Below are 23,835 nucleotides of genomic sequence, written 5' to 3' on the forward strand. Positions count from 1 at the left end.
TTGAACCAGGACCAGTTTTGTGCAAGGCAAACTCCTTAACCCTTTACTACATTTCACCCTTTTTCTTCTCTTGCTTTACCAAGTGAAGATTTACCTAGCTCATGATTCTTTACCGAGACTTACCTGAAACTATATTTTTGGGGGGTGGCCTAATAGTACAATGGGGTTGGCACTTGTTTACACACAGCTGACCCAGGTTCAATTCCAGGCTTCCCTATAGTCCCCTGAGCACTGCCAGGAATTACCTTGGAGCACAGAGCCCAGGAGTCAGCCCTGAGCACTGGGGGGGGGGGGGGGGCGGACAAAAACAAAGCAAAGGAACTCTCATTCAGTTCTTGGTGGGGAGTCAACACCTGGCCCCCTCACCCCCAGCATGGTTTCATTCATCAGTGCTCCCATGTGGGAAATCTCGCATTTAGAGGGAAGGGGAAATTACTTGATCTTTTAGTGTTAAATGTCAGTGAGTTCCAAGTTTTGGGGCTTATGCCTTATTGGGGTTCTTCCAGCTCATCCCCCTAGGACGAACCAGAGGCCAGAAGGATGGAGATGACCACCTGGACAGAGGGTCCACAGGTAAGTGGGTCAGTCCAGCCTTGCCCCCCCCCCAAGTGGCCCCTCCTGGGGTCCCTTTGTGGAGAGGCTCAGGCCAGCTCAGCTCTCTCTAGGACAGAAATGCAAGTGGTGGGGGATCCCCCCAGGGAAAAGGTTATGGGTGAGCAGCATAGTTTAGCCCTTGAATTCCTGTCTCCTGTAGCAATATTCTTTTTTTGTTTGTTTGTTTGTTTTTGGGCCACACCTGTTTGATGCTCAGTGGTTACTCCTGGCTAAGCACTCAGAAATTGCCCCTGGCTTGGGGGACCATATGGGATGCCGGGGGATTGAACCGCGGTCCTTCCTTGGCTAGCGCTTGCAAGGCAGACACTTTACCTCTAGCGCCGCCTCGCCAGCCCCTCCTGTAGCAATATTCTTTTGGATTTATTTTATTTTGGCTTGGGGGCCACACCTGGCAGTGTTCAGGGGTTCCTCCTGGCTTTGTGCACAGAAATGCTCCTAGCAGTCTTGGGGGTCCTTATGGGGTGTTGGCTATGGATCCCAGGTCAGTTGCATGCAGGGCCAACGCCCTCCCCTCTGCTATCTCTCTGGCCTGTCTGTTGGATTTTTTTATTGTTGCTGTTTCGGGTTGATTGGGCCACACCCAGATATGGTCAGGGGTTACTGCTGGCTCTTAGGAATTGCTCCTGGCAGGCTTGGGGGACCAGATGGGATGCTGGGGATCGAAATAGGTTTGGCCGTGTGCAAGGCAAACACCCTCCCTGCTGTGCTATCGCTCCGGCCTTTATTATCATTGTTTTGCTGAAGTCTCGAGTAAAGTGGGAGGGCGCATACATTTCTCAGGCATTCAAGTTTCATCAGTGAATGTGTCTAGCATCGTGCTTTAGGATGGAATTCAGGCGAGAGATTTTGGGGTCACTGAGATCATTTTATGTGACTCTGTTTTTTGGAAGGGGCAAGGTGGGGTGATGGGGCTTTGGACCACTCCTGGCTTGTGCTCAGGGATCCCTCCTGGCAGGGCCCAGGGGCCATATGCAGTACCAGCTGGACTCCTTTAGCGACTCTTATATCCTTGGAGCCATTTCTGGAGCAAGTTTCGACATGACTGTACAGATGAATATCCAGGGGCGGAGAGATAGGACAGTGCGGGGGGCGCTTGCCAGCATCCCATATGGTCCCCTGAGCTCTGCCAGGACCCCATATGGTCCCCTGAACGCAGAGCCAGGAGGCAGCCCTGAGCACAGAGGTGACTTCAAAACCCTGAAAATTTAGAATTAGGGGAGGGGCCTCCCAAGACCCTGCCAAGACCCCATATGGTCCCCCAAGGACAGAGCCAGGAAGCAGCTCAGAACACTCCTTGGTGTGCCTCCGAACTCCCCCAAATTTAGGGTGATGATCTCTGAGGGGAGAGACCCTCTAAGACCATGAATAGTCCTGGGGAGGGAGGGTCCTATTCTCAAGCCCAGAATGCAAGAAGGGGTGGGGCCCTGACACATATACCCCCATGTGCTGGCTCAGGATGCGGTGACCTTCCCCGATGTGGCCGTGAGTTTTACCCCAGAGGAGTGGACCTGCCTGGACACCTCGCAGAGGAAACTCTACAAGGACGTGATGCTGGAGACCTGCCAGCACCTGCGGGCTGTAGGTGAGAGTCGCCCTGGGGCCGCCTGTGCGGCTGACATCCACAAAAGCACTTCTCTGCACACAGCCAGGTCCTTCCAATATGACCCAAGGACGATCCTCATTTCCAGGATAGATCTGTGTTCTCAGCATTGGGAGCCATCTGCTGTGACATCAAAGCACCTGGACACTGGGGAGGGTGTTGGCCTTGCATGCACCTGACCCAGATTCGATTCCTTGGCATCCCATGAGGTCCCTTGAGCAGCTTCAGAAGTGATTTCTGGGCCCGGAGAGATAGCACAGCGGTGTTTGCCTTGCAAGCAGCCGATCCAGGATCAAAGGTTGTTGGTTCGAATCCTGGTGTCCCATATGGTCCCCCGTGTCTGCCAGGAGCTATTTCTGAGCAGACAGCCAGGAGTAACCCCTGAGCACCGCCGGGTGGCCCAAAAAACAAAAACAAAACAAAAAAAAAAAAAGAAGTGATTCCTGAACACAGAGACAGGAGTCAGTTCTAAGCATCACTGGGTGTGGCTTCCAGCCCAAAATCTTCTCCAAAAAAAAAAAAAGTAGTAGAAATATAGAACTTAAGTTACAGGAATAACTATAGAACTTAGTTATAGGAAGTTATTAAGTTAATAGGAAGGTAAGTATTATTTCTTTTGTTTGTTTTGTTTGGGTTTTATTGTTGTTGGTTTTGCTTTTTGGGCCACACCTGGCTCTGCACTCGAGAATCACTCCTGGTGGGCTCAGGGGACTATTTGGTATGTTGGGGATTGAATCTGGGTCAGCCGCATGTCAGACAAGTGCCCTGCTCGCTGTGCTGTCGCCCCAGCCCCTAGTTTTTTTATTTTTATTTTTTTTGGCAGTGCTCAAGGCTTACTCCTAGCTCTGTGCTCTGAGGTTGTTACTAAGGAACCCTATAGGGTGCTGGGAATTGAACCTGGGCCAGCCAAGTACCAGGCAAATAAATGCCCTACCTACTGTGCTTTCATTCCGGCCTTACTGGTCATTGTTTCAGTGGAACTGTTGACATGAATGCATCTTCCCCACACAGGGAATCCTGAGCTGAAATCCAGTGCAATGTCTTGGCTGGAAGAGGAAGAAGAAGACCTGAGAGCCGTGGAGGGAGGTGAGGATCTAAGGTGGTCACTGTGGAAGGGGATATTGAGGGTGTGTGAATTGAATGGAGGGGAGAAAGGGAGAGCACTGGGAGGGTGGTTCAATGGTCTGCATGGATACTAGACCCTACCAGGTAGCCCCAATACCCAAATCCAGAAAGCTCAGGAAATCTAACCTGATTATACTTTCTTTTTTTTTTTTTTTTGGATTTTGGGCCACACCCAGCGGTGCTCAGGGGTTATTCCTGGCTGTCTGCTCAGAAATAGCTCCTGGCAGGCACAGTGGACCATATGGGACACCGGGATTCGAACCAACCACCTTTGGTCCTGGATTGGCTGCTTGCAAGGCAAACACCGCTGTGCTATCTCTCCGGGCCCCTGATTATACTTTCAAAAGGCTGAAGATAATCACTCTCATAGACATACTATTGACTCCAAATTTCCTGCCATAGCACAGCAAGGAGGTGCTGGTCTGGAATGTGGCCAACCCAGGTTTGATCTCTGGCATCCCATAGGGTTCCCTGAGCACCGCCAGGAGAGATCCCTGAACTTGGATCTCTTGGCACAGAGCCAAGAGTTAGCCCTGAGCATCAAAGGGTATGACTCCATAACCAAAAGGAAAACAAATTTAAATTCTGGGTGATAGTCACAAAATTATTTGTTGCATTTTAAAAGTGATGGTTTCTAAACGTCTCATTGATGTATTACTGGTTTACAGTCGTATATAAGTTTTTCATGATGATAATAGCAGTGAACTACATTTTTATCTCCAACTATGTTATTGGTTTGGGGGAAAAAAGGGAACCACCCCTGGTGGTGCTCAGGGATGACTCCTGGTTCTATACTCAGGGATCACTCCCGAAATGGCTTGGGGGACATTGTGGGGTGCCAGTTATCGAACTCAGGTCAGCCGCATGCAGAACAAGTACCCTCCTCACTGTCTCTCTTTAGCCCCTCAATTGTCATGTTAGGCAAATTCTTACATTTTAGGGGCCAGAGGGATAGGACAATGAAGAGGGCATTTGCCTTGTATATGGCCTACTTGGGTTCAATCCCAGGTACCCCATAGTGTCCCTTGAGCACAGAGCCAAGAGTCAGCCCTGAGGTCCACCGGATGGGATCTAGAACCACCAGCCCCAAACATGAATCTTAATTTGACCTTCTCTCCTCCTAGAATGTGAAGGTCAACTTCAGAACACAGAGTCTGATACCGAACCATTGACTGCGGAGAAGGAAACGTCTGTTCAAATCAAAACGGTAAGAGCAGGAAGTCTAGGCAGAGGCTTCCTATTCTCCATCTTGGGAAGGTCGGAAGATGTTGTCACACAGAACATGGCGCCTCCACAGGAGGAGTGACTCTCAGATCAACGTCACTCGCCTGAGACTTACTCACTGTAGTCTGGGGAGCCCCGATACCCCACTGGACACAAGCCAGTACTACTTCCATGGGGACTCGGTCCCCCAATGATGACAAAATGTTAGAGAGATCAAGAATTTCTGGGCATGATATGAAACATTCCAGGCTGTGGCCAATGCCCATGATGTGGCTTTTATTTTGTTTTGTTTTGGGGCCACACCTGGTAGTACTCAGAGATGACCCCTGACTCTGTACTCAAGGATCATTTATGGTGCTCAGGAACCTGTATGGGATACTGGGAATAGAACCCGAGTCAGCCCTATAGAAAGCAAGCACTCTCTTTGTTGTGCTATCACTCCAGCTCCAAGGGTGCTAACTTTATATACACCAACCCGGGTGCGATCCTCAGCATCCCATAGGGTTCCCTGAGTGTGACCCAAAAACAAAAAGAAGGAGGAAAAGGAAAAAAGAAATCGTGGTCCAAGCTGAAGATGGTTTGCCCTATTCTGAGAGTCTAGAAAATGTCGGGGTGACTATTTGCTTCTCTATCGCCTGCCAGGAGCAAATCGAGGAGTGGGAAGACTACGAGTGTGCCCAGTACGAGAAGGACTTCGTGGCTGCGGGGGAGACGCCGTGCGGAGGGGCCACCTCAGAAGATGACGACGAGTGTGGGGGAGACTTCCTGGACCCCAAGCGTCCACCGTCTCTGGAGTCCCTGCATCTCCCCGAAACCGCAGCCACTGTTGATGGAGTCCTGGCCGGGAAGCCTGGCATGTTATTTGGGGCCTCTTCATGTGTCCACCTCCATCCCCAGGTACACCCAGGCCTGGACCCCTATACCTACTCGGGTGAATACGGGCTTGACCTGTCATGGCCTGCTCATCTGGTCGACCCACTAGGATCAGCCTGCCCGCCGCTGCCACTGTCGCTGCCGTCGGGGCCACCCGGGAGCAACCCCACTGTCAGTGCCACCACCGTGGCAGGGGAAGAGAAAGTCTTCAAGTGCGACAAGTGCTGGCGGGCCTTCGGCTCGCTGCCCAAGCTCACGCGCCACTTTGTCACGCACACGGGCGAGAAGCCGTTCCAGTGCAACATCTGCGGCAAGACCTTCACCAGCTCTTCGTACACGCTCATCCACAAACGGGTGCACACAGGGGAAAAGCCCTACGAGTGCAGGGAGTGTGGCAAGGCCTTCACACGCTCCTCGGTGCTCACCAAGCATGTGAAGATACACAGCGGAGAGAAGCCCTACAAGTGTCCCGAGTGCGGCAAGGCCTTCTCCAAGGCCTCGGGCCTGGCCGAGCACATGAAGATCCACAACTCCGAGAAGCCCTACGAATGTCCCGAGTGTGGCAAGTGCTTCCTCAAGTCGTCGGGCCTGAGCGAGCACGTCAAGATCCACACCGGGGTGAAGCCCTACAAGTGCGACAAGTGCGGCCGGGCCTTCTCGTCGTCGTCCAACCTCACCAAGCATTTCCGCACGCACACGGGCGAGAAGCCCTTCCAGTGCAACCTCTGCGGCAAGACCTTCACCACCTCGTCCTACGTGGTCATCCACAAGCGCTCGCACACGGGCGAGAAGCCCTACGTGTGCAAGAAGTGTGGCAAGGCCTTCACGGCCTCCACGCGCCTCACCAAGCACCTGCACTCGCACAATGAGAGGCGCTACTATTGCGACCTGTGCGGCAAGGCCTTCGCCAAGGCCTCCAGCCTGCTGCTGCACAAACGGTCCCATGTGGGCGACCAGGCCTTCGCCTGCACCGAGTGTGGCCGGACCTTCCTTAACTCATCGGGCCTCACGGCCCACATGAAGATCCACAGTGGCAACGAGACGCCCTACCGATGCCAGGAGTGTGGCGATTGCTTCTCCCTCTTCTCGCAGCTGGCCAAACATGAAGAGGTGCACTGGAGGGAGGTCATCGGCCTGTAGGAAGGGCACTCCCCAGCCAACCCCCCAAGCCAGGATGATCCCAGCTCCTGCGCTTTGCTGGAAGCGAGGGGTTTAGCTGGGCCATGCCATGGTTCGAGGCCAGGTCCTGCTGGCCCCTTGTGTATGGCCCTGAAAAACAAAACAAAGACGCAGAATATTGATGTTGGAGAGGGAGGTTACTCCCGAATGTGGCCCGCTTGCTTGCTAATCATTGGAGAAGCTCTGGAGAGAAAGTTCGAGAAGGTTCTAGAAGCATCTAGAAGGCACTGGGAAGGGGGAACTGGGTTTCTTTCTGCCTTGCCATGTGCTCACAGCCCAGGGAAACTCAGGAGCACCCTCCTTCCCTGCCCATCCCCAGGGAGGAGTGTTCAGCTGTCCCCCTAAACCCTTCCCTGCCTTCTGGCACCGGGGAAAGCATCCAGTGTATGGAGGCTGAGGGCAGCTCTTTGGCTCCCAGGACTGTACAGCCCTGCACTGCTTCCTCTCTGCCGTGTGGAGGAGCTGGACTCTGGGACTCTCCAGCTGCCCCGCTGTGGACCCAAGCAGAAGTAAGGGGACCCCCAAACCGGGAAAGGGGGACACCGGTTCTCAAGTGCTCCACCCCCCGCCCAGCCCATCCACAGACACAATGCGAGTATTAATAGGCATTTGGGTACTAGGTACCCAGGAGTTGGGTGTGAGTACTAAATACTCAGGTACTTGCTGGGTATTAGTACTGAGTACCCGGGTACTCACACATCCATGACTGCCGGATACCCAAGAGGAGCAGACATGGGAGTGTGAGAGCCCCTCTCTCCCCAGGGAGGAGACATTCTGGACTTTTCTAGAGCTGCCCTGCTGTGGTGGGCCCAGCCTCACCCCTGCTGCTTTCTCTGTTCAGTTCCTGGATTCTGATGGATTTGGCCTGTTCAGGCCACCAGTGACTTTATTTGGAAGAGGAGGGGAAACTCCCCTCACAAGGTTTTTGGGGGCCCCGGGATGCAGTGCTGCCAACGCCACCCGGTTTGCCTGCCATACCCAGGACCCCAGCCCCCCCCCCCGTACCCCCCACCCACCATGCTCCCCGGCCCACATTCAGCCCCAGGCTCGGCAGTAGTCACTAGACTTGAGAGCTAAGACAGCGACAAAATCCATTTGTAACCTTCGCAGGATTGCCTGATCCCGCCTAGCCACCTCGCTTTCCCCCCGTAACTATTTATGGGTGACACTTCGGATAAATGGAAAAGAAAAGAGGTTAGAACCGGGCCATATGCCCTTGGGGGACTCATCACCCCAGTTCCCCAGTCTAGGGGGCTTGGATGCCCCATCCAGGAATTAGGAGGGTCACAATTGTTTCTTCACCCCAAATATGCTTCCCAGCCCACCTGCAACCTCACATTTTTTGGGTTCCTTTCCCCCTTATATTTGGGCCACCACCCAGCAGTGCTCAGGACTGACCCTGATTCTGGGCTCAAAGGTCACTCCTGGCTCCAGGCTCAGAGGTCCCTCCAGGCTCTGTGGTGCTTAGGGGCCCTATGGAATAGCGGGGATTGAACCTGAGTTGGCCATGGGCAAGGCAAGTGCTTTAACAGCTGTGCTATCACTCTGACCCAAACCCCTGCATTTTTTGATGTGGATCCAAGACCCCTGTCCAGGCCTTTTACCCCAGAGTCCCCAGGACCCAGCTGTGGGGGTCTTTCTGCCTGCTGCTGAGTCCAAGGCTGGCCCTCCTAATGTGGGGGGGCCGAAGCCAGGGCCAGGGCTTGGCATGTGAAGTGGATGTGCTCATGTGAGCCGTTTTGCCATCTGGGACTGGGGTAACCCTGGAGGGCCCCTCTAGCACTACCCCCTAACCCCTCCCAAGATGCCCCAAAGTCACAAAAGCAAAGTGTGGGGCGAACACATGCTGGAGGTCCCGGAGATGGGAGCCTCAAGCTACGCCCCTTTCACTTGCTGATATCAGGGCTCTGCTTCCAGGCTCACTCAGCAGTGCTCAAGGGCTTGCCTTGACCCTGGCACATCGCTCAGGGGGATCACTTACACCCTGGGGATCCAGGCAGGGGTCTCCAGCAGTTCAGAGCCTGTGCTAAGCCCTTTGAACCATCTCCCACCCCTTGTTTGGTTTTTGGTTTTGTTTTTAAAATACAATCTAAAATGTCAGCTGAGGTCTGTTTGATTAATGCAGTGCTTGGCTGTCTGACAATGGGGGTGGGGGGTGCAATCTTGCCATCTGAACAATTGGGGTAATTCCAGCCCCCTCCCCAGTGGTGCTTGGGTGTATCACTTATGTTTTTGGTTGTGAGCCCCACATCTAGTGATGGTCAGGAATTGGTCCTGGAGGTGCTCAGAGGACCCTATGGGGTGCCAGAGATTGAGCCCTGATTTACCGCATTCAATGCAAGCTCCTTCTCTACCCACTGGACTATCTCTCTGGCCCTTGTTGCTAGGATATTTGGGGATAGAGGAGATTGGGGCACACCAGGCAGTGCTCAGGGCTGATTTCTGGCTCTGTGGCTCAGTAAATGCTAATGGCGGTGCAGGAGGAATCCTGTGGGATGCTGGGGCTCGAACCCAAAATGGACCGTGTGCAAGGCAAGTGCCCTCCCACTGGACTATCACCTGGGCCTTAAAGCATCACACCTGGCCAGTCTTAGGGGACCCATGTGGTAATATTTTTTCCAGTTGATGGTGGGGATGGACCCACAGCCGTGAAATTCCCCTAGCATGAACACATTGAATCCCCCCATAAGCAGCCATTTATGTTGATTAAACCACATTAAGATGACTCACAGTGGTCCCCACCAATGTCCCCAACTTAACCTCAGAACATGGGCCACATGGGTGAGGCATGGGGTAACCCAGGCTCAGGAAACCCAAGTATCCATTTAAGGAAGTCCCTGAGCAGAGTCAGCACCCGCCGACACCCCCATGAACACACAAAAACATATGATGGGGGAGTCAGCCCAGCAAAGCCAGAGTAGCGAGTCTGCTGTGACCCCGTCACAGATCACAGGACACCCCAGTTCCTTGAGGGACCCCCAGACACAGGTACTTTGGACTCTGTCCCCCCAAAGGGCACTGGGGGGCCTTCAGCACCAGCTAAGATGGGCAGGAAAAGTTATGAAGAGGTTCATGAGATCCTTTGGGGGGTGCTGATCTCAAACTTTGTTTGACTCCCACACCCAACTGATGCTTCCCAGAGGGGTAAGACCACCCCCACTTCCAAAGGGCACAGGGACAGATTGGAGGGGGGCTTGAAGATGGTAACTTGGAGGGGGCAGTGGTGGGTGAGTTTTCTTTCTTTTTTATTTTTGTTGGTTGGTTTTTGGGTCACACCCAGCAGCATTCAGGGGTTCTATGCTCAGAAATCGCTCCTGGTAAGCTTGGGGGGCCATACGCTAGCATTCGAGCCACCATCCTGCATGAAAGGCAAACCCTCTACCTCCATGCTATCTCTCCAGCCCAGTGAGTTTTCTTTTTGAGTCAAGAAGGTGGATTTCTCCGGGTGCTGATTCACTCTGAGGAGGCAAAGGCAAACAGGCCTGGGGGGAGGGCGACCCCAATCTAGGCCAATGCCTGTTGTGGGCTGAGGGTGGGGATTTCAGGGAGTATCTTTATTTCCTGCTGCCGCCATCACTCCCCTTCAGTTTTGGGGCCCCATCTCCCGCCCCTGCCAGGATTTCAGGCAGGACAGATGGCACTGGGAGAGGGGCCAGTCTACACAGGTCTTCCTTGGACTGCTGAGCTCCAAGCTGCTACCAGCCCTGCAGACATGGAGAGACAGGCGGTGAGGTGGGGGTGGGGCACCCTCCAGTCTCCCCCAGAGCCGTAATAGCCTTTGGGACTGAAACCTACTGGACCCCAGGTCACATTTAGGGGCCACTTCACAGGGGAAGGGACACAGGAAATGGCCAGAATTGATGGGAGGGGAGAGCAAGACCTCCTTACTTCTTTTTTTTTTTTTTTTTTTTGGTTTTTGGTTTTTGGGCCACACCCGGCGGTGCTCAGGGGTTATTCCTGGCTGCCTGCTCAGAAATAGCTCCTGGCAAGCACGGGGAACCATATGGGACACTGGGATTCGAACCAACCACCTTTGAAGACCCCCTTACTTCTTTTTTTTTTTTTTTTTTTTTTTGGTTTTTGGGCCACACCCTGTGACGCTCAGGGGTTACTCCTGGCTATGCGCTCAGAAGTTGCTCCTGGCTTCTTGGGGGACCATATGGGACGCCGGGGGATCGAACCGCGGTCCGTCCTAGGCTAGCGCAGGCAAGGCAGGCACCTTACCTCCAGCGCCACCGCCCGGCCCCGACCCCCTTACTTCTTAATGACCTCCCCCTGGACCAACACACAAAGGGGACACGGGACAGAGCGCCACCTATAGGAATTTGCTTTGTATTTCTCTTGTGTGTGTTTTTTGTTTTGTTATTTTTGGAGGGGGACAGCCACACTGGCAGTACTCAGGTATCACTCCTAGTGAACTCAGGAGACCCTATGGGAGTCCTGGGATTGAACCCGGGTGGCAGCAAGCACTTTCCCCACTATCCTATCGCTCTAGTATCTTTTATACATTTATTTTCATCGACTTTTTTTTTATTTGTTTTGGGACCACTCCCAGCAATGCTCAGGGCTTACTCCTGGCTCTGCACTCAGGGCTCACTCCAGGCAGGACTCAGGGGACCCTCTAGGGGGGGTGCCAAGGATGGAATCAGGGTTGGTTACATGCCAGGCCAGTGCCTTCCCTGCCGTCCCAGCGCTCCAGCCCCTCCCAGCAACCAGCAGCATTCAGTTTGGCTTTTGTTGATTTGGGGTCACACCCAGCAGTGCTCTGGGTTTATTCCTGACTCTGCACCTAGCAACGTGGTTGGAAGTCTCCACGGGGCTCAGCAGCGATGGCTGCGGTGGCTGAGCTGGTCTCCAAGGATGGGGAGAAAATGACTCAACCAGGGAAGAGGCAAGATTAGCGATGGCTCAGCAAGGCCGGGCCTGACAGATCGAACCGGGGACCCTGCAGCTAGCATGGGAGTAGGAGGGGGCCGTGGGCAGGTCGTGATTAAGTAGAAACTCAGGCCAGGGCTGGAGTCATAACACAGCGGTGAAGGCACTTGCCTGATCCGGGTTGCAGCTGACCCGGGTTCGATCTCTGGCATCCAAAGGGTCTCCTGAGTACTGCCAGGAGTGATCCCTGAGGGCACCAGACAGCCATGTGCAGTCTGTACCAAACACCTCTGTGCTTTACAGCTCAGAGATGTGGCTATGAATGACATTCTGGGGGACCAGCTGGGTGTGTATGTCCCAGAAAACAGCCATAATTTGCTCTTTAGTTCACCCACTCTTTTTTTTCTTACTCCCACATAAGCTTTGGTATTTGGGCAGTTTCTCAGCTGGTGGTCAGAAGCGACTGCAGAGGCGTAGAGAATCATGGGAGTACTGGGAAGCAAATGGGCCCAACCAACCCTCTGATCTCTCTCCCAGGCCCTGTATTCTGTCTTTATTTTCTCCAACAATATCCTATGTTAGGATTGCATCAAATCTGCGCTATGCTGGAGCTGGAGTGATAGCACAGCGGTGAGGGCTTTTGCCTTGCATGCAGCCAATCTGGGCTTGATCATCGGCATCCATGAGTTCCTCCATGCCTGCAAGGAGTTATTTCTGAGCATAGAGCTAGGAGTCATGCCTGAGTGCCGCTAGGTGTGGCCCTAAAACTAAAGAAACTACTGGTTTTTTGTGTGTGTGTGAAAGAGAAAAGAGAAAGGAAGAAAAGAATGGATCAAGGATAGTGGAAGAGAAAGGAAAAGAAAAAAGAAGGGGGCCGGCGCGGTGGCGCTAGAGGTAAGGAAGGTGTCTGCCTTGCCAGCGCTAGCCTAGGACGGACCTCGGTTCGATCCCCGGGTGTCCCATATGGTCCCCAAGCCAGGAGCGACTCTGAGCACATTGCCAGGAGTAACCCCTGAGCGTCACCAGTTGTGGCCCAAAAGCCAAAAAAAAAGAAAGAAAAAAGGAATGAGAAAGGAACGAATGAATAGAGGAAAAAGAAAGGAAAGAAAAAAGAAAGAGGAAGAGAAAGGAAGGAAAAAGAAAAGGTAGAAAGGAAAGAAAATGAGGAAGACGGAAGGAAGGAAGGAAGGAAGGGAGGGAGGGAGGGAGGGAGGGAGGGAGGGAGGGAGGAAGGAAGGAAGGAAGGAAGGAAGGAAGGAAGGAAGGAAGGAAGGAAGGAAGGAAGGAAGGAAGGAAGGAAGGAAAGAAACTCAACAAGTCATCCCTAATTACCACTATGAATTACCATTTTGGAAGATTTCGGGAGGAGAGAGATGAGCAGTGCTTGCAAGGCCAGCAGCAAACATGGCTTTTGTGGGCCAAACCCAGCAATATTCAGAACACACTCTACACACTCTACACTCAGATCACTCCTGGGGGGTCCTATGGAATGCTGGGGATCCAACCCAGGTAAGCCGTGTAAGGCAAGTGTCCTCCCAGCTGTCCTTTTTTCAGTCTCAAACAGCCAACTTGGTTTTGATTCTTAGCACCATAATATATTTTTTTTTTTTTTGGTTTTTGGGCCACACCCGGCAGTGTTCAGGGGTTACTCCTGGCTGTCTGCTCAGAAATAGCTCCTGGCAGGCACAGGGGACCATATGGGACACCGGGATTCGAACCAACCACCTTGGGTCCTGATCGGCTGCTTGCAAGGCAAACACCACTGTGCTATTTCTCCGGGCCCACCATAATATTTCTTGATCCCCCACTATGAATAATGGGGGTACCTTATCCAATGGGGAGTCACCCCAACATAAATGGAGGCTGTGATGATACCGCCTCTGAGGTCATGTGGTTTTCTGTCGAAATGAGCACACTGGGTTTGGAGCAAGGAAGGAGATAGATGCAGGGTCACCCTGGGCCCATCTCCCAGCATCTTGGGGCCTAGATGTCACTTCTTTTTCCCAAGTGTCCTACATGGGGGCCTCGGGCTGCCCACATAGGGTACTAGATGTGATTCCAGGCTCACTATCACCTGCACTAACTTAACCCTGGTTCAGTTCTGCTGGGATCATAGGGTCTTAGATCATGAGTCCAGTTAGGACACCCCATCAGTGGTCCCAGGATCAGAGGAGCCCCTGGGGGGGGTGCTATCTACTGTCAAAATCCCAATAATTACAAAAGCACAAATCAAAAACAGTTGACACTGTCACTTAAACTTCTGGAAAGGAACCAATTGTGCCAAATATTTTGTCTCCAAAAGCATTTATTATGTATTAACTGTGTCCTTACAGTCTTTTATTTAGAAAACATAACAAACAAAAAAAAAAAACCCTTTCTACTGGGACATCTTTGTGGGATGTTCTGGGGAAGGGGGTGACTTGGGGGAAACCCCTAAAATCCTGGAGACCCCCACAATTCATTCAAGCTCATCTACATCACATGCCAAAACACCCAACTCTGGATCCCTCCACCTTCAGGCGTCCTCTGCTGGCCTCACAAACTGGGCAATTAGCAGCCAGGTAACCCCTCCAGAAGCCAGGTCCACATAGCAGGATATTCCTAGGCTGGAGAGCCCCAGAGAAGGTGCCATGGTACCTTGCTCCCTGCCCCCACATGACAAAAGGGTTACACAGGCACCCTCCCAAGGGCTCTGTATCCTTGTCTCAGATCCAGGATGTGAATCAATCAATGTGGAGTGTGGTGGGGTGTTAGTCAAGCTAGGAAGCACATTTGGGGGTGCAAACCCCGTCACTCTCCTGGATACAGAACACAAGCCACCTCCTGGGAGTTGGGATGCCCAGTGGCCACCTTGGGCACTGTGTGAGCCTGTTTATTCCCCTACTCTAAACCTGCACAATCCACATTGGGTTGTGTTAAGGACAGGGAGGGCAAAGAAGGGGACTTCCCAGCCACAAATTTGGTGGGGGTCTCTGGAAGCATGAACCCAGGCTGCCAGGGCAGCAGGTATGGCTATGGAGAAAGGAAGGCAGTGGTGGTCACAGCTGGTGGCTCCAAAAACATCACCCCAAGCCTCAAGTTCACTGTCTCGCTCAGAAACTGCCCCGAGTCCAGGCTCTGGGCATTGCAGGCTGCGGGTCCAGCTGTGGTTATGGCTCACATGTCTGCACCCTAAATCTGTGCAGATCAGGGAGAGAGAAGCTGGCAAGGTCCCAGGCTAGCCCGTGATACTAACCTGTCACTTCACTCAGGAACGTCTCGGGTGTAGTGGGGCGTCTATCTGAGCACTACCAGAATTTCTCCATGCAGGAAACTTTGGGGCTCACTCTGGACCCCTCTCACACCCACCTCCATCTCCATCATATCCTCGTGGCTTAAGTGAGCAAAACTGCAAGTCACAGGTTCTGGGGTTTCCCACAAGGGCCCTCATTTGTGGGGCATTTGATCAATGAGTGCAGAGCGGGAATTTAGCTTCCCCTGTGGGGCAAGGGTCTCTTGGAGAAGGGGTGTCACCTTCACATTGTGTCCCCTGTGGCGAGATGCCGCTGAAATGTCCACAAAGCCATGAGGACGAAAGAGACGGGGATCCACTTCCCCACCCAACTGCCATCATTAACCCATTGGGGATGCCAGGTTAACAAGTGGCCGGGCACATAGTTCAGTGTACTTGGTGCACACTTGGGAGGGGACCAGCTGAGGCCCCTCTAACCTGAATCCTGGACCTCCTTTCCCCCTTCTCCCCCAATCCAACCAGCTCACTCCTAATTTCCATCCTTGGAACCTGAAAGCTTTCTGGACCATCTGGGTCAAGATCTGGGATGGTGAGGAAAAATATAACATCCCAGCCAAGCCAGTAGCCTTTCACTAACTGGGTCCTACTGAGGCCTGAGGAATGTATGGATGGGTGCATGGATGGGTAGATGGATAAATAGATGGGAAGGTAGTTGGATAGATGAAAGGGTGATGGATAGGTGTGTAGGTATAGATAAGATGGATGGATGGGTGGGTAGATGGCTGAGGGAAAAGAATGGCTAGACGGATGAATGATGGGAGGGTAGATAGATGAATGGAAGAATGATGGATGGATGGGTGGGTGGGTGAATAGGTAGATGGAGAGATGTGTGGATAGATGGATGGGTGAATGGGTGGATGAATGGACGGAAGAGTGGATGGGTGGGTGGATGGACAGGTGGATGGATGGGAGGGCAAATGGGTAGATGGATGGATGGGTGGGTGGATGAATGGGTAGATGGACAGAGAGATGGATGACTGAGTATGTTGGGAACAAAGGCCGAGCCTGGGCCTCCAGGCCAAGAGTACGGAGGAAGCGGAGCTGCTCATGAGGACAGCCTCCCCTGCTAGCTTGGCCAGGGCCCCCATCTACACCGTGTGCGAGCGCAGGTGCTTGATGAGGCAGGAGGAGGCCGTGAAGGCCTTGCCACACTCCTCGCACTCGTAGGGCCGCTCGCCCGTGTGCGAGCGCTTGTGGATGGTGATGTAGGAGGAGCAGGCGAAGGTCTTGCCGCACACGTTGCACTGGAAGGGCTTCTCGCCCGTGTGCGAGCGGAAGTGGTTGGTGAGGTGCGTGGAGGAGGCGAAGGCCTTGCCGCACTTGTCGCAGATGTAGGGCTTCTCGCCGGTGTGGATCTTCATGTGCACCGACAGGCCCGAGGAGCGCGTGAAGGCCTTGCCGCACTCGCTGCACACGTAGGGCTTCTCGCCCGTGTGGATCTTCATGTGCTTGATGAGGGCCGACGACTTGATGAAGGCCTTGGCGCACAGGTTGCACTCGTAGGGCTTGACGCCCGCGTGGATCTTCTTGTGGGCCGTGAGGCCCGAGGCGTCGAAGAAGGCCTTGCCGCACTCGGCGCACTCGAAGGCCTTCTCGCCCGTGTGCGTGCGCTTGTGCACCAGGATGCTCGAGGCCTTGGCGAAGGCCTTGCCGCACACCTCGCACTCGTGCTTCTCGCCCGTGTGCGAGCGCAGGTGCTTGGCCAGGTGCGTGGAGGCCGTGAAGGCCTTGCCGCACTTCTTGCACGCGTAGGGCTTCTCGCCCGTGTGCGTGCGCTTGTGGATGGTCACGTAGGAGAGGGTGGTGAAGGTCTTGCCGCACACGTTGCACTGGAAGGGCTTCTCGCCCGTGTGCGTGCGGAAGTGCTTGGTGAGGTTGGACGAGGCGTAGAAGGCCTTGCCGCACTTGTCGCACTGGTAGGGCTTGTCGCCCGTGTGGATCTTGGCGTGCAGGGCCAGGCCCGACGACTTCATGAAGGCCTTGCCGCACTCGCGGCAGGCGAAGGGCTTGGCGCCCGTGTGCGTGTTCATGTGCTCGGCCAGGCCCGACGCCTTGATGAAGGCCTTGCCGCACTCGCGGCAGGCGAAGGGCTTCTCCCCGGTGTGCACCTTGAGGTGGTTGGTGAGGATGGAGGACTCGGCGAAGCGCTTGCCGCACTCGGGGCAGGCGTAGGGCCGCTCGCCCGTGTGCGTGCGCTTGTGGATGGTGATGTAGGACGAGCAGGCGAAGGTCTTGCCACAGATGTTGCAGGGGTACGGCTTCTCCCCCGTGTGCGAGCGGAAGTGGGCCGTGAGCTTGGACAGGGTGGCGAAGGCCCGCCAGCACTGGTCGCACTTGAAGGGCTTCTCGCCCGTGTGGTACTTGAGGTGCTCGGCCAGCTCGGCCGCCTGGCCGAAGGCGCGCCCGCACTCCTGGCACACGCACTGGGCCGCCCGCGCCCCCGGGTGCAGCTGCATGTGCAGGTTCAGGTCGGCGGCGCAGGGCAGCACCACGCCGCACTCGCTGCACGTGTGCGGGGGCAGGTCGGGCTCGCTCTTGCAGCCCGCCACGGCCGTGGCCACCTCCGACGGCTGATCCATGGCGCGCGCCGGGCTTTTGGGGTTCTGGAGGACACGAAGCTCACCGGGTGTAGGAGTGATGGGGAGAAAAGGGACAGATTTCTCAGCGGGAGAAGGCTCCCCCAGCGATGCTGATGGGCACCCTTGGCCGAGCTGCGACTCTGGGGTGTGCAACACCCCTGGGTGGGCGCCTCGTTCTCAGACACTTGGACATGTTCGAGGGTTCCAAGTTCTTGGCTGGGAAAGAAAGAAAGAAACAAACAAAAAAAAAAACGTCAAGATGGTTGCTTAAGAAGATATTTGGAGCATCCTGACATGACCTACCCTGCTTTTCTTGGTTCCCCCTTTATTTTATCTTTGGTTTTTGGGCCACACCCGGTGGCACTCAGGGGTAGTTATTCCTGGCTCTGCACTCGGAAATTGGTCCTAGCAAGCACAGGGAAACCATATGGGATTAGAACTCAGGTCGGTTCTGCGTCGGCCACATGCAAGGCAAATGCCCTACCGCTGTGCTCTCTCCGGCTCTCCTTTTATTATTGTTTTTTTTTATTGTTCTCCCACCTTGGTTTTGGGGTCACAGCTTGGTGATGCTGGGAATTACTCCTGATTCTGTACTAACGGATCACACCTGGTAATGCTTTGAGGGAGCAGATGGGACACCAAGGATTGAACCCACAGCAGTTGCATGCAAGGCTAGTGTCCCCCATACTATTTCTGGCACCCCCATTTTTTTTTTGGTTTTTGAGCCATATCCGGTGATACTCAAGGGTTATTCCTGGCTATGCGTTCAGAAATTACTCCTGTCTTGGGGGACCATATGGGACGCCAGGAATCGAACCGAGGTCCATCCTGGATCAGGCATGCAAGGCAAACGCCCTACCGTTTGTACCACTGCTCCGGTCCCATGGCACCCCCTTTTAAGTTTCTTATTTTAGGGAGGGGTCTTGGGCTACACCAGGTGGTACTCCTGGCAGGCTAGGGGTTCCTTATGGGGTGCTGGGGATCAAATCCAGGTCAGTTGTGTGCAAGTCAAATGCCTTCCCCACTGTGCTCCAGGGCTCCATTTTAGTTGTGTGGGTCACCTCCATGGGTGCTTAGAGACCACTCCTGGGGGACTGTGTGTATGGGCTGAGGATTCAAACTTGGGCCCCCCCCCACACACTGACAAGCACACCCCAGAGTGCTCTTGACTCACCATCCATCTCTGTCTCCATCTCCCCTGAGCAAATCAGGAAAAGGTCCCCCGGGAAGAAAGATCTGGAAACAAACAAGGCAATGAGATATGAGCAGCCCACGGGGTTGACAAGTTGCATCTCTGCCCACCCGGAAAACGCTGTGTGAGCTGAGAAATGACGTCATGTTCATGCGCCCGAAAATTTCTGGGGGCTGAAGAGAGCAAATGGGGAGTTGAGGTTCTGGCTTCGCACATTGTCAGCACAAGGCTTGATCCCCCAGCATGGCAGAGGGTGCCCTGGGCACCACCAGGAATGACCCCAAAACTCCAAAACAAAGAAAAGGGCCAGGGAGAAAGCATGAAGGTAAGGCATTTGCCTTGCATGAAGAAGGACAGTGGTTCAAATCCCGGCATCCCATGTGGTCCCCTGAGCCTGCCAGGAGCGATTTCTGAACATAGAGCCAGGAGTAACCTGAGCGCTGCTGGATGTGATCCAAAAACCAAAAACAAACAAACAAAACAAAAAAAAATTTTTTTTATTTAATTTAATGGGGCCTGAGCCTTAGAACAGTGGGGAGGGCCCTTGACTTGCAGGCCTCTAACTCTGGTTCTCTCTGGCATCCCATGGGGTTCTCTGAGCACCACCAGGAATGGCCCCAAAACTAAAGTGAAAGAAAGAAAAGCAGGTGACAGAGCAATAGCACAGTAATAAGGTGTTTGCTTTGCATGCGGCCGACCAGGGTTCGATCCCCGGCATTCCATATAGTCCCCTGAGCCTGCCAGGAGTGATTTCTGAACGCTGAGCCAGAAGTAACCCCGAGCACCATTGGGTGTAGCCAACCCCCCCCCCCCCAAATTAAAAAAATGATTTAAAATGAAAGAAAAAAAGGATTGAATTCCACATCTGAACCACACAACTCTGAGGTCAACTCCATTTAGCTCAAGTTCCTTCCCTGAAAATTCCTGCCTGGTCCACCAAACAACTTGGCCCCAAGACCTCACTAGGTAAACAGGGCTCAGCATTCCTCACCCCTCAAGCATGCACCCCGCCCCATTCTCCCTCCCCCTGTAAGTGCCACAGAATGCCGGGTAAGCCACAGAAGCCGGAGTCTGCAGTAGAGTCTGCAGTAGCAAAGGCAAGCCCTGAGCACTGCAGGGTGTGGCCTTCCCAAACTAAACAAATGCCAATAGAGACGGGGTTTCCAAACAGACACACACGCCAGTGTTCCGCCCGCTGTGGCCCGCTGGCCACAGAGACACACATACACAATCCCCTCGTTTCTCCCCCTGAAGGAGACACCCCTAATTTCAACCGGGGACCACACATTCCAGAAAGTTCCCAGCCTAGCTCTCTCTTCCCCCGTTTCTTTCAGACATTAACTTCCACTCGCTCCGAGTGGACAGAGAAAGACCAGTATTGGCCTTTGCTGGAACTACAAACAACACCCCCCAAATCCACCCACTCCACCAGATGCTATTCAAGTTCCCCCCAGAACAGGTCTTAGGGAACATCTTTCCAGCTGCCCTCACTGAATTTCTCAACTAACTTGTTAACTTCGGGGCCAGAGATAGCACAGTAGCAGGGCATTTGCCTTGCATGCAGCTGACCTGGGACAAACCCGAGTTTGATTCCCGGCATCCCATATGGTCTCCCAAGCCTGCTTGCAGAGCCAGGAGTAACCCCTGAGTGCTGCCGGATGTGACCCCCCCCAAAAAAACTAACAAACAAACAAGCAAAAAAAAACCCAACCAACCTTGTTATAACTTCACTGCAACTCTGAAAATCAGCTTCATCTACACCAATAGGTCAATCATGCCGGGACCCCAGGTGGTCTGAATCCTTTGAGAGGCGAGAACGCACACGTGTGTCTGTGTTGTGTGTACACACACAGAGCTGGGTTTCTCGAAAACAAATCTGCTCCCTGGCTTTTCCATGCTTCAAACAGTCCAGTCCCAACCCACAGTGTTGCACTAGGAAGGTTCATCTGAGGCCAGATGTCAGAGTCCAGCAGGAAGGGCGCTGGCCTTGCAGCCCTACAAGGGCCCCTGGAACCCTGCCAGGAGCGAGCTCAGAAACTGAAGTAAGCCCAGAGCAACTGCTAGGTGTGGCTTAGCAAAAATAAATAAATAAATAAATAAATAAAAGAAAAAAGTTTCTGCAGTGTCAAAAGATACAATAATAAATATTAATCAGGGGCCAAAGCTATAAACTAGTGGGTAGGGGGTCCTGCCTTGCAAGTGGCAGATCAGGGTTTGGTCCCTAGCAATCCAGAAGCAATTCCTGAGTGCCAAGGCAGGAGTAACCCCTGAACACCATCTGTGACTCCTCCCCGAAGTATGATCCTGATTCCCCCAAGCAGTTAGGAATGCCCCCATCCTCCTATTAAAAACGGAATAAATGGGGCAGAGAGATAGCATTGCCTTGCATGCAAAAGGACTGTGGTTCGAATCCCAGCATCCCATATGGTCCCCCGTGCCTGCCAGGGGTGATTTTGAACATAGAGCCAGGAGGAACCCCTGAGCGCTGCCGGGTGTGACCCAAAAACCAAAAACCAAAAAAAAAAAAAAGGTAAGGTGCCTGCCTTACCTGCGCTACCCTAGGACGGACCACGGTTCGATCCCCCGGTGTCCCATATGGTCCCCCAAGCCAGGAGCGACTTCTGAGCGCATAGCCAGGAGTAACCTCTGAGCGTCACCGGGTGTGACCCAAAAACCAAAAACCAAAAAAAAAAAAAGTAAAAATGGAATAAATACCAGCCTTTTAACTTTATTGGGGGGGGGGGCACAGCTGGCTGCATTCAGAAATTACTCCTGGCAGGCTTAGGGAACCATATGGGATGCTGGGGATCAAGCTTGAGTCAGCTGCGTGCAAGGCAAATGCTTCCCTGCTGTGCTCTCACTCTAGGTTATTTGAACTTTTTGTTTTGAACTTACTCCACTCTGGGCTCTGGACTCAAGGATCACTTCCGGAGGGGCTGTGAGAGATAAAACGGGGTGCAGAGGGCTGAACTCACACTGACTCCATGACAGGCTAACACCCACTCAACCTTTACATTTTGGTGTCCTTTGAAAAATTGGAATTTCCACAAGACCGAGCAATCCTGCAATACGTGCCATTGCATCTTGAGAGAAAAACCTATCTTTTTTGGGGGGTAGGGGGTGTTGGGCCACACCCAGTGATGCTCAGGGGTTACTCCTGGCTCTGTGCTCAGAAATTGATCCTGGCAGGCTTGGGGGACCATATGGGATGGCGGGGATCGAACCTGGATTTGTCTAGGATTGGCCACATGCAAGGCAAACGCCCTATTGCTGTACTTTCACCCAGCCCTCCTGAAGGAAATTGATGCTATCTGGAATCCTTGTAAAGGTAAAGAGAAACTTTTTATGTTTTGTTACTTTTCTTTTTGGGGGGTGTGTCGGAGTGGGCATCTGGAAGTGCTCAGAAGTCACTCTTGGTGGTGCTGGGGGGGGAACCTTATGGGATGTTGGTTATCAAAGCTAGGAGAGCTGCATGCAAGGCCAGTGCCCTCCCCTTTGAAAATGAAAATAGTATTTCAATTGTCTGTCAAAGTCTCACTCCACTCCTGGGCTTGTTTCTGCCCCAAGTTTTGCTGGAATATGCACCCCAGTGGATCCACAAAGGCCAACCTAGCAGATTAACCTCCTTCCACATTCAGGGACCTTGCAGGATCCAGCATACCCCACTGTGACTACTCTGATATCTAGTGAGCTGAGCTGAGCCTAGTTTGGGGGCTCACTCCATCCCAAGTGACAGAAAACAGAGGCTAAGGGAGAGAAAATGCTGAAACCTAGCCTCACAAACACCCAGAAACCTCCGAGCTTAGCTTTGCTCAGAGAAGTGGGATAACTTTGCAGTTAACTTACGGGCTGTCTGAAAGTGTCCAAACTACGCAAAACAGCCCCTCAACATTTTTCAGGAGTGCCCCAAATAAATCTGGATCCCATAGCACATTCTCTAACAGTGTATAGAAAAGTTTGGAACCTATTTTTCTTTCTGCCTTTTTTTTTTGGGGGGGGGGTCACACCTTGTAGTGCTCAGGAATCATTCCTAGCATTGCTGGGGGGGCACTATGGGAAACTGGGAATCCAACCCAAGTCGGCTGTGTGCAGGGCAGGCATCTTCTAACCCCAAGAAGTTGTTTTTCACACAAATTAACTCTAAGACAACACTAGCTAGCAGTTGCTTTTCTGGGGGAGAGGTGGGGTTAGTGCTTGCCTGGGTCAGACAATATCCTCCAGGGAAAGGAAACACATTTTGAGGGCGAAGTAGAAAATCTACAATTCAGCCGAACTTCCTGCCACTTTCAAAGCATTCATTTATGCAGAGAAAAATATGCAATCCTGTGATAGGGTTCATTCTATTTATTTATTTTTGCTTTGGGGGGAACACACTCAGCAGTGCTCAGGGCTGACTGCTGGCTCTGTGCTGCTCAGGACTCAACCCTGGCAATGCTGGGGACCCTCTGGGGTACCAGGATCACATCTGGGTTGGCCACGTGCAAGGCAACCACCCTCCCGGCTGTCCAATGGCCATGACCCCAGATCACTCCTTTTACAAGACCAAATGCGAACATCCTGTTTATAGTTAAATCAGTTATCTGGGGGCTTGGCTTTTTGTTTTTCTGGGGACACACCTAGGGGTACTCAGGGGTTACTCCTGGCAGGCTTGAGTGTTGGGTTAACAGGGTTCCAGCCTAATCTGTATATGCTTGTTACTCATTGGTGGGAAGCATCTTTGGATTGGTGCCTTAGACCACCTTCTTCACCCCAGAGTATGGTTTAGGGATTCCTAATAAAGACTGGGGTCTCGGGGGAAAAGCACTTGCGGTTTCATTTTAACCACCACTGAGCTATCTGCTTCTTAGGAGCAGGCTTGTGTGTGGAAGTTCCTGAGCCCGTTTTATCCCCTCAATTATTTCCTGTGCCGGCGTCTGCTTCCAGAACCCCATCTCTCCAATACCCTGGGATGGGGGCATGAGGCTTCTGTTACACTTGGGAACCATATGGATGGAACACAAGAGACGGAAACCGGGTTGGCCATATGCAAGGCAAAAGCCCGTTCCTCTGTGCTATTGCTTGGGCCCCTATCAAGGTTCTTGAGTCAAAACTTTTCTTTTTTTCGTTTTTTGTTTATTTTGGGGGCCACAACCAGTGGCACTCAGGGTTTACTCCTGGCTCTGGGCTCAGTAATTGCTCCTGGCTCAGGGACTATATGGGATACCAGGGATCAAACCTGCGTCTGTCCTAGGTCAGCTGCATGCATGGCAAACACCCTACCGCTGTGCTACCACCACTCCTG

The 23,835-nt window shown here is 53.0% G+C and overlaps 2 protein-coding genes across 2 annotated transcripts; one reads left to right on the top strand and one right to left on the bottom strand.

Moving 5' to 3' along the window:
• The first annotated feature begins 485 nt into the window (after positions 1-485).
• Positions 486-7,980, top strand: LOC126029663 (zinc finger protein 883-like). The gene is made up of 5 exons (XM_049787974.1): positions 486-573; positions 2,071-2,197; positions 3,227-3,301; positions 4,465-4,547; positions 5,207-7,980. The coding sequence occupies exons 1-5, from the start codon at positions 541-543 to the stop codon at positions 6,575-6,577; spliced, it is 1,689 nt and encodes a 562-aa protein (XP_049643931.1). The 5' UTR covers positions 486-540; the 3' UTR covers positions 6,578-7,980.
• A 7,888-nt stretch (positions 7,981-15,868) lies between these two features.
• On the bottom strand, positions 15,869-18,569 carry LOC126029667 (zinc finger protein 420-like). The gene is made up of 2 exons (XM_049787979.1): positions 18,537-18,569; positions 15,869-17,578 (listed from the first exon to the last, which is right to left on the bottom strand). Exon 2 carries the CDS (start codon positions 17,360-17,362, stop codon positions 15,872-15,874), a length of 1,491 nt encoding a protein of 496 aa, XP_049643936.1. The 5' UTR covers positions 17,363-17,578; positions 18,537-18,569; the 3' UTR covers positions 15,869-15,871.
• Positions 18,570-23,835: the final 5,266 nt, after the last annotated feature.

Source organism: Suncus etruscus, chromosome 15 (genome assembly GCF_024139225.1).
Source record: "Suncus etruscus isolate mSunEtr1 chromosome 15, mSunEtr1.pri.cur, whole genome shotgun sequence".
Lineage (NCBI taxonomy): Eukaryota > Metazoa > Chordata > Mammalia > Eulipotyphla > Soricidae > Suncus > Suncus etruscus.

Excerpts from the sequence above, each read along its gene's own strand:
- LOC126029663 (XM_049787974.1), top strand. The coding sequence starts at position 541 with ATGGAGATGACCACCTGGACAGAGGGTCCACAG. Across the intron at positions 574-2,070 it reads CCTGGACAGAGGGTCCACAG|GATGCGGTGACCTTCCCCGA; the intron begins GTAAGTGGGTCA and ends GTGCTGGCTCAG. Across the intron at positions 3,302-4,464 it reads CCTGAGAGCCGTGGAGGGAG|AATGTGAAGGTCAACTTCAG; the intron begins GTGAGGATCTAA and ends CTCTCCTCCTAG.
- LOC126029667 (XM_049787979.1), bottom strand. The coding sequence starts at position 17,362 with ATGGATCAGCCGTCGGAGGTGGCCACGGCCGTGGCGGGCTGCAAGAGC.